This window comes from Sphaerodactylus townsendi, linkage group LG05 (genome assembly GCF_021028975.2).
Source record: "Sphaerodactylus townsendi isolate TG3544 linkage group LG05, MPM_Stown_v2.3, whole genome shotgun sequence".
Classification (NCBI taxonomy): Eukaryota; Metazoa; Chordata; class Lepidosauria; order Squamata; family Sphaerodactylidae; genus Sphaerodactylus; species Sphaerodactylus townsendi.
Window position 1 is genome coordinate 65,019,453 of NC_059429.1, and position 16,241 is coordinate 65,035,693.

At 41.9% G+C, this 16,241-nt stretch overlaps 1 protein-coding gene across 1 annotated transcript in view; it reads left to right on the forward strand.

Moving 5' to 3' along the window:
• USP24 (ubiquitin specific peptidase 24) overlaps positions 1-16,241 on the forward strand; it is a 115,234-nt gene that overhangs the window by 67,727 nt on the left and 31,266 nt on the right. Inside the window, exons 36-48 of the mRNA XM_048495840.1 lie at positions 5-75; positions 227-387; positions 1,351-1,412; positions 3,043-3,234; positions 5,340-5,457; positions 6,496-6,640; positions 6,883-7,002; positions 7,867-7,992; positions 8,237-8,335; positions 8,447-8,529; positions 11,211-11,352; positions 12,125-12,244; positions 12,579-12,799. Coding sequence (XP_048351797.1) covers positions 5-75; positions 227-387; positions 1,351-1,412; positions 3,043-3,234; positions 5,340-5,457; positions 6,496-6,640; positions 6,883-7,002; positions 7,867-7,992; positions 8,237-8,335; positions 8,447-8,529; positions 11,211-11,352; positions 12,125-12,244; positions 12,579-12,799 — 1,660 coding nt within the window. The remainder of the gene's footprint in view (positions 1-4; positions 76-226; positions 388-1,350; positions 1,413-3,042; positions 3,235-5,339; positions 5,458-6,495; positions 6,641-6,882; positions 7,003-7,866; positions 7,993-8,236; positions 8,336-8,446; positions 8,530-11,210; positions 11,353-12,124; positions 12,245-12,578; positions 12,800-16,241) is intronic.

Genomic DNA, 16,241 nt, shown 5'->3' on the forward strand with positions numbered 1-16,241 from the left:
TTAGGATCTTTCTACAATCTTCCCTGTGTTGCTGACTTCATAATAGACATCTTGCTTGGCTCTCCAAGTTCTGAAGTGAGTGATTTGTCTTTATATTGAGAAGAGTTTTCTGGCAGAATTAGTCATGTGTTCCATTCATGCTTCACAACCTTCATGTTGACAACTTACACAAGGAAAAGATGTTAGCTGTTTCCAGTTTTTTATGGGTGCTCCTGCTGTGTTCTAGATTCGTCGTGTTGCCTGTGACCAGTTGTATACTCTCAGCCAGACAGATACATCAGCTCACCCAGATGTACAGAAACCCAACCAGTTTCTCTTGAGTGTCATCCTTACTGCTCAGCTGCCCCTTTGGTCACCGACCAGTATCATGAGAGGAATTAACAAGAGGCAAGTTGAAGGAATGTTTTTCAAGCATTTGTCTTAAATACTTATTTAAGATAAGAGCAGTAAACTATGAAAATGAAAAGATGTGACAGAAGAGAATTAGGGAGTGTTCAGGTCTCCCTTGGAGGTGTTTTCATATAATTAGAAATCAGTGAGTTTGCTGAAGATTATAGCAAGTTATAAATGTTGATGTGCCCAGTCTAGCACAGCCAAATGTTAGAGGTAAGTTCTCTTCTCGACTCATTTGCTCCTGGATTAAATCATAGAAAATCAACAAAAAGAATAATTAATGCTGACTATCTTCTCCATTATTTAAAGCTTGCAGCCCAGTCCCTAAATTTCAGCGGTTTTTCTGTTACATCAGAATTTCAATAAGCAGTAATGGTTCACAGAATTGAATGTTTAGCGATTCTTAGTTGAGAAGTTAAGCATTAAATATAAGTAGCAAATCTTCAGCATGCTTTTATGGAAGCATTTTAAGCTTTTCAGTGTATTACCTGTGGCTCAATATCATTGTATTGAGTGCAGTATTGCAAGCTTGAAATAAAAATACTAAGATCCTTGACAAAAAAATTTTTTGCCATCAAGTCACACCTGACTTATGGTGACCCCATAGGGTTTTCAAGGCAAGAGACTTTTGGATGTAGTTCCCCAATACCTGTTTCCATGTCATGATCCTTGAAGTTCTCTTATTCAAATGCTAGTCAGGGTCGGGGCTGAGAGTGTGTGACTAGCAGGCTTCCATGGTGCAAATGGAATTTGACCTTGGGTTTCCCAGTTCCTTATCTGAGACCTTAACCACTTTACTACACCAGCTTTCCTGACATATCTTTAGTTCACATCAAAAAATGCATGTATTTTAATAGCTAGATCTGAATTATGAAAATAAATGTTTCTGCAAAATATTTCTAGTGCTTTTATCAGGAAATCCTCTTTTCAGTATTAATGGTCTGATTTTTTTTTTAGACTCTTGTCTCAGTGTACAGAGTATTTTGATCTTAGATGCCAATTACTGGATGATCTCACATGTAAGTAAGATATATAAGAAAATAATCCATATGCAGAAATAACCCAGTTCTCTCATTATGCATGGTGAGGTTCCCGCAATTTCAAAAAGAATTGGCTGGGCGGGGGGGGTGTCTTTGTTTTGGGCCATGTTTGACATTATTACCCACTACCCTGTTTGCAGTGGGGCAGGCATTATCCATCAGCTGGCTTTTTACTTGCATCTGAGTGGGGCAATGTTTCGTGGGTTTTCTATTTCACATTCTTTCATTTTTAATATAAGCTTTAATTTTTATCTTTAATCTTATCAATAGATTGCTATATCAATCAATCAATAGATCAGTATCAGTAGATTGATATATTTATCAATCTATTTATAGATTGATATATCAACATAAAAAAGGCAAATTATTGAAGAGAAGTCTTGAATGCGGCATCTGTACACTTTGCCCAAACTATGATAGTCTTTTATGGTGGGAAGTGGGGAGGGGTGGGAGAGTAACGGCGGCATGCAGACTTCAAAATTAGCAAAGGGACAGTGTGAACTGCCATTCGCTAAGCTCCCCAAGTTCACAATCATCCATTTCCCGATGTGCCGTAGACTCAAGCATCACGACTGATGGGCTTTTCCCAGTATGTTCTGGAATCACTGAGTGCTTGTGTATAAAACTATGAAGCTGGAGATGCCCCAGTTTGTTGATCAAATGTAGGAGCAAATTGGGTGTTTGGACTGATTGACTAGTCTTATTATTTTTACTTTATTTAGCATTAGTACTGATCTATCAATATGTTAATTAATTATTTTTAATCTAAAGATACGCAGGAGTGGGGAGGCAACAGGCAATAGAAATCATATGGCAGAACAAGAAGCAGGAAGTTGTTGGCAATAGAAATGAGGGCAAGGGGGAAGCGTGCAAAGCTTGAGGGAGTGGGGGGAAAGACTAAGTGGGCCGGCTGTGGGCAGAGGGAAGAGGTCTGTGACAAAACTGTGCCCACAGGCAAAGCTGTCCCCTTCTAGCAGTGAAGCAAAATTAAAATCATGCTATAAGTGGATTTGTTTGCCACAGAGAGAGTGGAAAGTGAAAGCGGGGCTAAAGGAAATAATGTCTGTACAAGAAATCTTGCAGCAGTGGACATTCAACTCCACCATACAGCAAACACCTCATGCATAATTGACCTTATTGTGTTACTTGCCTAGATTGATTACTAACTGAGAAAACATGTATTTGTTAAGTTACAAGCATCAGTCCACAGGAACCATTTAAAGCACTGCTCTTGTGGATGCTCTTGCCTGTTTCATGCTGCTTTATAGAGCTGTAGTAGTCTGACAAAATAGCTGTATGGTATTCTTTTCAGCAAGGGAAAATGTGTAGGACAGTGAGCTATCATTAAGGCACTCCGTTACTTTTTGAGAAGCTGTCTTGAATGTTTGATTTTGCATTAGAATCCTTAATCTCAGTTACCATGCTCAATAGTGTTAACATTAAGGACTTCAGGTATTGTTCTGTGTTATATCTTTGTAGTGTTCCCAACAGAGCTTAAACTAGATATTTGTTAGATGAAACAGTATTAACCTAGTTTTAATGAAGATAAACTGATGCCTTCAATAGTATCTGTGGATTGAATTTCATACCTCTTTTTTTCACAACCTAGCTTCAGAAATGGAACAGCTAAAGATTAGCCCAGCTGCCATGTTAGAGGATGAGATCACGTGGTTGGATAACTTCGAACCATCCCGTACAGCAGAATGTGAAACTAGTGAAGCTGACAATGTTTTATTGGCTGGACACTTGAGGCTCATTAAGACTCTTTTGTCGCTTTGTGGTGCAGAGAAGGAAATGCTTGGTAACTAAATCTTTCAATTGTGGACTTCTACAACATAATAAGCTTTATGCCCTTCATTCCTCGCTGTTTTGGAATAGTAGTATGCCTTGAATCTTGTAGTGGAGCAACAAAAAAACCTTATTTCTTTACACTGTTTGTAGTCTGCCTTTCCCTCTGGGACTTGGCACATTACACAGTGTAAGTCAGTACAGCCAACAGGATGAGATATTCAGTAAACAATGCAGTAGGATTTAGATTGTGGAAGTATAAAGCTAACCAGATATCTAAAAAAAGAACTGAAGCAAAGCATAAGTATTAACATGATGCATATGTTTGACCGTGTGGACAGCCAACCCATGGTACATCTTCAGGGTTATCAGTGTTTTGGCACTATTTTAGTTCAATTTCCATTTGTTGCTCATTAATTCCAGGGAATTTGTTAATAACATGAAACACCTATTTTAGCAACATAACCTTAGCTGTAAAAACTCTCAGTGTCTTAACTGTTTATTCTGGATCACTAATGCGCATCACTGAAAACCCAGCTCATGAAAGGCAGGCTTGGATAGGTCGTCATCTAGGCAAATTTTAAAAGTTGATAGCAAAAGGGAGGCTACAACCTTCTCAACAGGATGTTTTGGAACAAAGCGCTGCTGGGTACTTCATAAGAACATAAGAACAAGCCAGCTGGATCAGACCAAAGTCCATCTAGTCCAGCTCTCTGCTACTCGCAGTGGCCCACCAGGTGCCTTTGGGAGCTCACATGTAGGATGTGAACGCAATGGCCTTCTGCGGCTGTTGCTCCCGATGACCTGGTCTGTTAAGGCATTTGCAAATCTCAGATCAAGGAGTGGATCAAGATTGGTGTTTGCCGAAGTAAATCGACTTCTCCTCCATAAATCTGTCCAAGGCTTCTTCTCCCTTTTAAAGCTATCCAGGTTAGTGGCCATCACCACCTCCTGTGGCAGCATATTCCAAACACCAATCACATGTTGCGTGAAGAAGTGTTTCCTTTTATTAGTTCTAATTCTTCCCCCCCAGCATTTTCAATGTTTGCCCCCTGGTTCTAGTATTGTGAGAAAGAGAGAAAAATTTCTCTCTGTCAACATTTTCTACCCCATGCATAATTTTGTAGACTTCAATCATATCCCCCCTCAGCCGCCTCCTCTCCAAACTAAAGAGTCCCAAACGCTGCAGCCTCTCCTCCTAGGGAAGGTGCTCCAGTCCCTCAATCATCCTTGTTGCCCTTCTCTGCACTTTTTCTATCTCCTCAATATCCTTTTTGAGATGCGGCGACCAGAACTGGACACAGTACTCCAAGTGCGGTCGCACCACTGCTTTATATAAGGGCATGACAATCTTTGCAGCTTTATTATCAATTCCTTTTCTAATGATCCCCAGCTTCAGAAGCTTGAAGGTCCAGCAACAGCAGTTCATTCAGGAATACTTCAAAAATCAATGATCATGACAGGCTAAAAAGTCTTTGTTTCACCATAGCATGGTTTATCTTTAGGTCATTGCCACATTGCTGCCTTACAGCAGTAGGTATCAATTCCTTTGGTGTGTTCCTACAAGTTTCACGTTTTTGTTCATGGGAAGGGGAAGATCTATCAAACTTTTAAGCTGTCTTCAGAGACATTGCATGGTGCATTGTAATGCTGTGAGTTACATTTGGGTGAGGAGAACCTTTGAACCAGACTACTTACCTACAAATAATGACATGGGATTATTTTATTTGTTTTAGAAGGCTGACTGTAAAAATATACTATGAGTATAATTTTACTGAATAGTTTTATTCTGCATTTTGACTTACAGTTTCTGAGAAGGATAACATGTAGTTTAGTTTTGAATAGAACAACCTAAAATACGTCTACATTAGCACCTTCAAATGAATGCTGTTGGCTGTGTTCTTTTTTCATTCCATGTAGTCCTGTTCTGTCTCTTCTAATTAGCAGTCCTTGTTCTCCAAGGAGGCTTCTTTCTTAGGTGTTCTTCTAGAGGTTGTTATAGCTGGAAGTTCCAGAGGGTTGGATTGGGACCTTACATAAGCCACATACACGCTATGGTACCAAACAAAGATCACTCCCAGGACATCTCATGGCTTTTTATGTATGCTGTTTTCACAGGCTCTTCTTTAATCAAACCGTTACTAGATGACTTCCTCTTCCGAGCATCTCGGATTATCCTGAACAGCCATTCTCAAGCTGGCAGTGCTGCTGTTACCCAGCAAGATTTTCACCCCAAGTAAAGAGTGTATTTGTGCATTGTTGGTAGTAAACAAGAATTACAGACTTGTGGGAAGAAATTGCATTCAAAGCTTGTACTCAAAAGCATGTACTTTCAACTTATTGACAATTATAAAAGTAATTTGAGGTGTCCTTTTAATTGTAAACATATTACTAATGTTTCATCAACTGAAGAAAGGAGCACTCAAATATTGTCTCTGTTTCCTGAGACTATTGGAAATTAAATGGCAGGAAATTAGTTTGGCTCCTGAAGAGTCTACTGAGGAACACATTGAAAGTGTACTTAATTTATAATTCTATATTGTAGTCATAGGCCCTTTATTAAACTTTTACAAGGAAGTGTTACTTTCAAATTTGAATAGTCATTTAGCAGTCATTTAGATGGTATTAAACAATCAGTCATGAACTCCTTTTCAGTGTTTACAAGGCATGCCTGGTGTTCATTATCTATATGGAAACAGTCCAGACATCTCAGCCCAGAATCCAAAAGCAATGCTTTGTTCATCTACGAAGCACAAAGAATATCTGAGGAGTTTGTTCACAGCTCCCACAACACAATGAATGTAACAGAGTAATCTAAGTCAGGGGTTCATACAGCACAATAACAAGAGGTCCTTTACAATAAAAGGTCTTTGCTCACTGTTCATCCGTTCCCCTTCCTTCCTCTTTTGAGTGCTGCATTCAAAATTAAGCTATTTAATTTTGTATGTAAATTACACCTATTTAAGTAAACTGTTTCATTCTGTGAACTTTGTGGATTTATTTTAAAAATCTGAATGCTTTTTCCTATTAATCTTTTATCTGTACTTTCATTTACTAAAAAGTTAATGTGATGATAAATAGGAAGATCCCTTGTAGATTGCAAAATGAATAAATGGTTTTAAAGTTGATCTACATAGATAGGTGTTAGATTTTGTTTCAGTTTGTTCTTTTCAGTAACTGCTAGAAATAGGTTGTTTGATGTAACTAATAATTTACTGGAATAAAAAAATGAATACAGTATTTTCACAGATTAATTTTGCTTTTCCCTTTGTAGATGCAGCACAGTGAATAGTCGATTAGCAGCATATGAAGTTCTTGTAATGTTGGCTGATAGCTCACCTTCTAATCTTCAGCTTATTACAAAAGAACTGCTTTCTATGCATCATCAGCTTGATCCAGCTCTTTCCAAAGAGTTTGATGTAAGTGGAATAATTCACTGAAACGATGTTTGTATAATTTATGAATGACAGGGCAAACATCATACTAGCTTGCAGTAAAGACATACAGCAACATGGGGATGTGTCCAGTTGAGTGACAGTTCTAAGTCTCTAAATCAGAAATTTCAGTTTGTGACAGAATTTTATATTAGCTTATCCTTGTATTTAATCTTTTGTGATGTACATGAAGACAGTTCCTTTTCCCTTTTGTTCACATCCTCCAGTATCTCCCACCAGTAGATGGTCGATCTGTTTCAGGATTTGTGGGACTGAAGAATGGTGGAGCCACATGTTACATGAACGCTGTCTTCCAACAGCTCTATATGCAGCCAGGACTTCCTGAGGTACTGCATATTCTTTGTTCTTGTAACCTGTTTTTAGGGTGTCTTTTAGATACCAGGATTGTGTGCACAGTTGCATATTACAATTAAGAAAACAGGGCATGACTTGAAACACAGCGCTATCCTGCAGCCTGTCTTTCCAGTGCCTTGCTGCCTCATTGCCCCTAATCAAATGGCATCTGATCTGAGTGGGAAAGTGGTTGCTGCCAGATGGTGCTTCCTCGTCTCCTGCTCTCTGTCACAGAGCCTGGAGAGGTCAGACTCCTCCATGCAGGCCCTCATCACAGCCCCTTTCACAGGTGCCTTGGCAAGCCACAGGTGTTTTCTGTCTGCTACCAGCCTCCTGTGAGAGAGGACTTAGGGCTTCTGATGAGAGGATGGGAGCAGCTCTTGGCTTTTTCCATGTCCATGCTCCAGTCTGCTGCTAGGCACCTGCAAGAATAGCAATGTCCAGTCTTCTGGGGCCATAGCAAGATCTAAGCCTTTTGCTCAAGGCACACTTGATGTTCTTTGTGTTGTCCTCTTCGCAGTTACAGGATCTGCCCACATTCCACACAGCAGGTGTTCCCTGTTTGTCTCCTGCGTTTGAGAAAAATCTGAGCTCTGTATTCTCTCAATATGCTTAAAAAAACCCTCTCCTGAAGTTTAGTCCTGATATTTTTCTCTCGTTTGAGTCTGTGCATACTTGATGTGGCTGCATAGGTAACCATGCAAAGAACATCAGTTACAGGTAAGCAGGCAGTTCATAGCATTCTGCCTAGCAGCTATATAAGTGCAGATGAGGTACATTCTGTTGGAAAGTAAAACTGTTTGTTAGTTCTTCAATGTAATGCCTTTTTTCTAACTTTATTACATCTGTTTCTAAAGGCTTTGCTTTCAATTGATGATGATATGGACAACCCTGATGACAGCGTATTCTATCAGGTTCAATCTCTCTTTGGTCATCTGATGGAAAGCAAGCTACAATATTATGTACCTGAAAATTTCTGGAAGGTAATCTTTTTTCCCCTTTTCATTGGTTCATTCAATCGATCCCTCTCTCCTGTTTCCCCTTCACCAAGATTTAGCGTGTAGATTTCAGCCCAGACATGTCAGAAAACTTGCATTATATGTGGAAAGCCCAAAACCATTTTCATACTGCTGAGTTTCAGTCGCTGCTAAATGTTGAATTACTTCAAGGTCTTATAGAAGAAGGCTCTGAAGCAATGACTGTATAAAATGCACTTATATTTTGTAGATCTTCAAGATGTGGAACAAGGAGCTTTATGTACGTGAACAGCAAGATGCTTATGAGTTCTTCACCAGTCTTATAGATCAGATGGATGAATACCTGAAGGTTATTTTTATGTTTGCTACCATGGAGTTATAATTGCATGCTGATTCTCTTTAACCGACAGCTTCATGTGCATTTTATAAACTTCTTGCTGGCACTTTCAATACCTTACAGAAAATAGGGCGAGATCAAATATTTAAGAACACTTTCCAGGGAATCTACTCTGATCAAAAGATCTGCAAGGACTGCCCTCATAGGTGAGTAAACTGTGCGCTGTCTACACCTGTCTGTTTTCAAATATAGAGCCGTGTATCAAATATTATCTGTCAGTGGAAAGAGTGCAATCACCTGGTTAGTTTCTTCACGGCCTGGGACTCACATTTTCTGGTCCACCTGTCCCATTATATGTCACTGCAATAACTCTGTCTGGCCAAATAAGATCTGATAAGAATTCCAACTTGTAGGCAGATGACAAAAGTTTCTACTCACAGTAGAACGTATGGTGATGGCTTCCTTTTGCTACAGAAGACTTCTATATAATGTTGGGAGAGCCCTCACACTGTTACATTTGCCAATGATCTGAAAGATGGAACTATTTAGATTAGCCTTTTAATGAAAATGGTCATTGAAGGTGGCAAACCATAGTGCGTGAGTGTGTTTTAAATGCTGCCAAGGTGCTTCCAACTTATGGCAACTCTATGAATTAATGACCTCCAGAACATGCTCCCATTAAAAACTTTGCTTAGATTTTGCAAATTGAGGGCCATGATTTCCTTGATTGAGTCAATCCATCTCATGTTGTTTTGTCTTCCTCTCTTCCTGCTGCCTTCAATTTTTCCTCACATTATGGTCTTTTCTAATGAATCTAGTAATCTCATAATGTGACCAAAGTCAATACCCTCTAATTGGTCATTATAGCTTCTAGGGAGACTTCAAGAAATCAGAAGACATTGAGATTGAAAAGGGCAACCCTGAAGGAGCTAGAAAAGATCCTTAAGTATAAGGATATGTTACTAGTGATCAAGATCCAGATAATTCATATTACAGATTATTATTGTTGTTAGTTAATTTTGTTTAATATCATGGTTGCCAGGTCTTTAGCTGGTTGTTGGCCTTCCATTACAAGTCGAGTCTCACCCAGAGGCCTAGGACTTTGTAATGTATCAGCATAGTATTCATGCAGAACCCAGCAGGGCTGCCTTCTAAATCTTACAGTTGTTGATTTTGGTTGTGGTGGGTTTTCTGGGCTGTGTGGCTGTGGTCTGGTGGATCTTGTTCCTAACGTTTCGCCTGCATCTGTGGCTGGCATCTTCAGAGGTGTATCACAGAGGGAAATCTGTTGCACACTGTGTCTTGTGTTACACAGTTGTTGATTTTGTTACTTTGAAGATGTTTCAAGTACCACCTAGTGTTTTCAGAATGATACTGAGGGTGTCAATTACTATTGAGACAACCTCAGATGGTTTGTGCCACAGTCTCTGAATCTCAATTTTCAAATCATGGTATTTAGTGACCTTCTTATATTCTTTTTCAATGACCCTGCTGTGACCAAGTAGTGCTGTGTCAATGATAGTCACTTACTTGTCCTCAATCACTGTGGTGTCCAGTGTATTATGTGCCAATGTTTTGTCTATTTGGATTTGAAACTCCTGCAAGATCTTGACCTTCTACTTTTCTGTGACTTTCTCTGGACAATGTTCCCATCAGTTTTTAGCTTTTCTAATGTCGTAATTCCACCAGTTTTTAGCTGTCCTAATATTATAATTTATTATTATTATTATTAATTCAATTTGATATCCCACTCTCCCCACCAGGCAGGCTTAGAGCAACTAATTTACATGACTACAATTATAAAACAATAAATACAATATATAAAGTTTGTATGGGTGTAAAAGTTGGACAAAAAAGAAAGCTGACAGGAAGAAAGTAGATTCCTCTGGAGGAGAGTTTTACAGATCTATCTATCCAAAAACACAAATAAGTGGATTCTAGATTAAATCAAGCCTGAACTGCCCATAGAAGCTAAAATGACTCTATTGAGGCTATCATACTTCGGTCCCATTATGAAAAGACAAGAATCACAGGAAAAGACAGTAATGTTAGGGAAAGTTGAAGGGCTGACTCTATAAAGGAAGCCACAGCCCTCATTTTGCAAGACCTCAGCAAGCCTGTTAATGATAGGAATTTGGGGGGACATTAATTCATAGGGTCATCTTGAATTGGAAGCAACTTGATGGAAACTTAACACACATAATGTAGCAGTAATCATAGTATATATTGTGTTTTGTTGTTTTTGTTGATATATGCTATTTTATTGTGAGGTTTGCTTGATTTTAACATTAGTAGCCCATCTTGTGTCCTTCAGGAGAAAAGCATACTAAAAGAAGTGTAAATTGCTAAGGTTGCTTTTTTTGGAACTATTTTAATGTACATCTCCTGAATAGTTAGTGTTTCCCTTTACTCTGTCTCTTGTAGAGTACTATACCAGACATAGGATTCTAGAACAATAAAATGTTAGTTATTTAAAAGTAAAAAAGCGTTGTTAGTTTACACTAGAAGCATTCCTCTTAGTCTTCTGGCTGTATTTCTTCATTTCACCTGCATGAATCCCATGTGCCTTATCAGAAATTACTGTAGTTTTAATTACAAAGATTTTGACCATGACTGATGCTAACCAGAAGTTCAAACTGGTTAGGAGCTAACTATGATAAATATTTCTAATTTTGCAAAATGGTTAGTGCTGACAAGGGAAATGGGAATTCACATGGGAAGAGGAATGTGAGCTCATAGCCCATCTTGGGAAGAGGTGGGTAGCAATGTGTTCACAGCAGATAACTGCTGAAGATGCTGCTTATGAGAGATGTCTCTTAAACTGAATTACCAGAGAACACTTAGATTTACACACCAGTTTTTATTCTTATTCACCCTCTCAATGCAGGTATGAACGGGAGGAAGCCTTTGTTGCTCTTAATTTAGGAGTGACTTCATGCCAAAGCCTGGAAATTTCACTGGATCAGTTTGTTAGAGGAGAAGTTCTAGAAGGAAGTAATGCTTACTACTGTGAGAAATGTAAAGAAAAGGTATTGCTTTTTTCTTACCTTAAATTTAAACATTGATTTCCTCCCCCGCCCCAACCGTCAGGGTGGGGGCGGAGCAAGGGGGAACTGCACCCGGAGCATGCGCACGCCTTGCCGCAGTGCTGCCCGTCCCGGAATGCCCTGCCACACCCATGCCACGGCACGCATCCAGAGCATCGCACCCCCCATCCTGTTGGCACTATGCCACTGCCTCAGGGGCATTTCTCACATTTTGTTCTCCTCTGAACTCTGGGTGCATTGCAGTTAATTCTTCAAATCCACTCTGAGTTTCATGGCTGAAGTAGGCTATGTAATGATTGCATTATAATGGGGATGGGGGCAGGTATTTAGTTGGAGTACTTTCTGTTGGAGTTTGCTCATTGCCTAATAATCTGCTTATAGTGAATTTATTTTAAAAAAAACTTCAGAAATTATGGCATCTGATATCAAAATTGTAATATTTATTTCATTGCAAATAAATATCTAGCTTTGGTGAACAGAGACAAAGGGAAGTTTGAATGAAGTGGCTTAGCTTTGGAATATTGTTTTGGAAAAGAGCAGAAAAATCTATCAGTTTTAAGCCTTGTTTGACCAGAATTTTTGCATTAATAAATGTTTGCCTAATTACTTAAATGAATTCTTTATTGGTATTTAGAAGTGACTTGCTGGCTATTTTATTATGTAAACAAGTGAAAATATCTCCACAGAACAGGAAGTGTCATACTAGGTGTTAAGGTGAATATATAGCTGTAGGTGACTCTTCTCTATTTTTAAGAGAACTACAGTGAAACGGACCTGCATTAAAGCTCTGCCCAGTGTGTTGGTGATCCACCTCATGAGATTTGGATTTGACTGGGAAAGTGGACGTTCCATTAAATACGATGAACAGATAAAAGTAAGCTTAGGTGCTCTTTATTTTTCTGTGGGCAGTCTCTCTTTATTTCTTCTCCTATGCCAAGTAGGTACTTTTCCAGCAGTTTAACCTTAAGTGGGATCAACTGATGACTGTTTGCTAGATTTCCAAAATATCTTATTTATTGAGTTGAAAGTCCACAGAAACAATTTTGAAGTTCTATGCTAGGTTCTGGAAAATCTGGCAAACTTGCTGGCCCACTCCCTCTGCTCCATAAAATATTTCCCTTGTAAATTTAAATGCTAATTTATTGGAGGGCATTTATTAACATGCAAAATGGAATTCAAGTTTAATCAGAAGTATTTTCTTTAAACAGTTTCCCTGGATGCTGAACATGGAACCCTATACTGTTTCAGGAATGGCTCGCCAAGATTCTTCTTCAGAAGTTGGTGACAGTGGACGAAATGTAGATCAGGGAGGTGCAGGATCTCCCCGGAAGAAAGTTGCCCCTACAGAAAACTATGAACTGGTTGGTGTGGTTGTGCACAGTGGGCAGGCCCATGCAGGACACTACTATTCCTTCATTAAGGATAGGAGGTAATGAGACTACATAGGCTTGAGCGGTACAGAAGAGCCTCAGTTAATTTTTTAAATTTATGTTCTACAAGGCTGGAATTTTTACTCCTTTTGGCTAAATAATAAATAAGATCTGTCTGTTCTAGTTGCTATCTGCACATGCTTGAGGACAGGAGACTACCCCTTCTGATCACTTCTGTCTGCTGTACTGTGCTTAGTCATTCTATCAACTTTATTGAACCAGCGCTGTCTAGCTCATTAGTACTCTTATTTTACAGTTAGGAATACCAGCTAGTAACGACTATCCAGAACTTCCCACTGAGTTATGGTGCTAACACAATAATCAAACAATAAACACTGCCTCCGCATGCCTCTTTTTGCACATCAGATGTATGTATTTATTTATTTATTTATTTATTTATTACTTAAACTTTTTATAATCACTTCCATCCCCCCGGCCTCTGCCGTGATTACACACAAAATATAAATACACATAAACACATTATTAAACCCCTTAAAACAGCGATAATAATACAAAGAGGCGGCCCGGCCAACCCCACTTTAAAAATTCTCCCTTCGGGAAAAAGAGAGGGGGGGGGGTGGAGAGTCGTGTGTCAGATGGTGGTGGCTCCAGGTATAAGCCCGATTAGGGGTCGACTGGAGGCACCTTATTCAGCGGTTGGGTCCTCCTCAAGGTCTCGGGCGGAACAACTCGCTTTTACAGGCCCTGCGGAACTTCGTTAAAGGTCCCTTGCGAGGGGTCTAACAGCAACCCGGAGGAAGGGGTGTTCCACCAGGTCGGGGGGCCAGAGCTTACGTGAAGGCTCTGGTCTGCAGGGAGGCTGGGCCGACACATCATTGAGGGCCAGGGACCACTAATAAATTGGCCTCCGCTGAGAACGTAAGAGGCTCGTGTCGAGGACATATGGGGTGATGGGTCTCAAGGTATCGAGAGGGTCCTGGCGGCGCCTTTGAAGGTCAACACCAATACCTTGAAGATGATCCGAATCCCCACCGAGGCTTTCAAAGTGCAGCTGGCGCAACACAGGCTTGAATATGATCGTTGCAAATGGCGCTTGCCTGTAGTAAGCTACGCTGCATCGTTGAACCAGCTTTAGTCTCCTGGAGCAAACGCGAAGGAAGGCCCGCCAGGAAGCGAAGTTACAATAGATCTAACCTGGAGGTGACCGCTATGCGGATCAAGCAGTGGCTAGGATCCGCTCGGAGAGAAAAGGCCAGCCGGCCGGGCCTGGCGAAGCGTGGAAAAAAGCAACCTGGTTGTATGGGCAATCTGGGTCTCCATTGAAAGAGACGTAATCTGTGCGTGGACCCCCAGGTTATGCTTGCCGCATCGGAGAGGAGTTGGCATTTCTACATGGCTCTCCCACACCGGGCTGGCTGAAAAGACCCACTCTCCTCGCCGCTGCAAACCCAGAGGATCTCCGTCTTCGAGCGGGTTCAGTTTTAACCTACGCATCGCGGCAACCAGCAAACTTCCAAACAGTGCTGGAGGGAGAGCATTTGGGAAGCGTTACTGCTCCCTCCATCAACAGAATGAGCTGCGTGTCATCGAAGCGCATTGGTGGTGGTCAGCCCAAAACTCCGTACCAGTTGGGCAGAAGGCCGTGGCGGTAGATATTAAATAGCAGCGGGGATAGGTAAAGCCCCTCTGGGTACACGCGCAATCCGCCCGGGCACTTCCGGGAGGCCAAACTCGACCCTCACCTCTGCTGACTAATGGACCCCGGAGAAGCGAGGCAATCCACTGAAGCGACCGCGCCCATTGCACTCGGAGGCAGCCAGCGGGTGGGTCAAAGGTCATGCATCGACTACATCAAACTGCCATGTAAGATCTATCAATACCAGCAGCCGGACCGCCTCGCCAAGTCAGAAGAAGCTAACATCGGAGTGTATCTGTGGACGGCGACGAGAACAGTCTCGGCCCCACATGCCCAGCACCGGAAGCCGGACTGGAAAGGGTGCTTCAAAAGTCGGCGCGCCATCCAGAAAGCCTTTGAAGCTGTCTCAACACCACTCTCACAATTACCTTCCCCAGAAACCAAAGATTCAAACAGGCTGTAATTGGCCAGATCCCCGGATCTAACGATGGTCTTCCCAAGAGTAAGTGGACCACTGCCTCCTTCAAGCCCCATCCGGGAAGACTCTGCTCGAGGGGAGCCACATTGATACTCAACAGGATACCGTGAGTTCCTCCCTGCAGGTTTTTACAAGCCAGGGGGGGCACGGTTGTAGAGTACAGGTAGATGGTCTAACAGCAGCTAAGGTCCTGTCAACAGCGGCTTTAGAGAGCAGGGAAAACTGGGACCAAACAAGGGCCTGAGGATGGCAAGGGAGCCTCCAGTTCGCTAATTGTAGCGTAACGCGGGGACAGATTCCGGCGGAGTTTTATCGCACTTATCCGCAAAAAGCTCATACAAAGGCCCCACAGCTGATACTCACTCAGAATTTGAAGACCTCTCCGATAGAGAGGTTAAGGTCCCACTATAACGTAAATAATTGTGCCGGGCGCAGAGCTAGCCGGATGCGCGAGGGAGGAGGGAGAAAGAAAAGGTCCCTTCGCTTCCTTCGATGCCGCCATCTCATGGGCTTCTTCATAAACGCGTCCCATAAGATGTTCAAGCAGCCTCGCCACGCAGATTTCACTCCCCACTCGTTTTAGACGTCACTAAGCTTGCCTTTTCATGTGGCTAACTCACGTATATACTACCACGGAGCTGAACGGGAGCCTTGGCTAGAAGAGGACTGGGGCAAATAACCTCGATGGCATCGAGAGCCGGGAAATTTCCAGTCCTCCACCTGCTCATCGAAGGCAATGCGGCCCGGAGTGCAGAAGTCCCGTAGGAGCATTCAGGGAAACCAAGTGGATCCATAGAGTCTCCGCTGGCGGCATAAATCAGCTCACGCTTCTAGAGCAGGAGTGTTGGCGTGGCAGGTCCATCCGGACCTCCTCAGGGCATATAATGGTCGGACCATGGCACTCTATCAATAGAGGATATTTGACCAAATTAACCCTTGCGAATTCAAGACCAAGTCCAGCGTATGCCCGGCGCCGTGAGTGGGGCCAGAATTTACTATGAGAGGCCTAGCGCCAACATGGATGACACTAGGTCCAGAGTTATCAGACATCTAGGCGTCAGCCGATAGGCATGGACGTTGAAGTCACCGGCTGACAATAAGTCTGGGGAACCGCAACTTAGCCTAGTCTGACACTCACTTCCAGCAGTCAGCTGCAGGTTGCCTCCTCGCGCGCTTAGGCTAATCGGGTACACCAGGAGGATGGCTAACCCTCTCCAGGGCCAACCACTTTCGAAGCCGACGCATTCCATGCCGGGTGGGATCTCCGACGGACTGCCCTGGAAGGGAATAGATTGCAATGGATGAGCAGAGCTAATTCCAACTCTCGCCCTGTGTTGAAGTGGATGTCGGTGAAGGCATCGCTAAA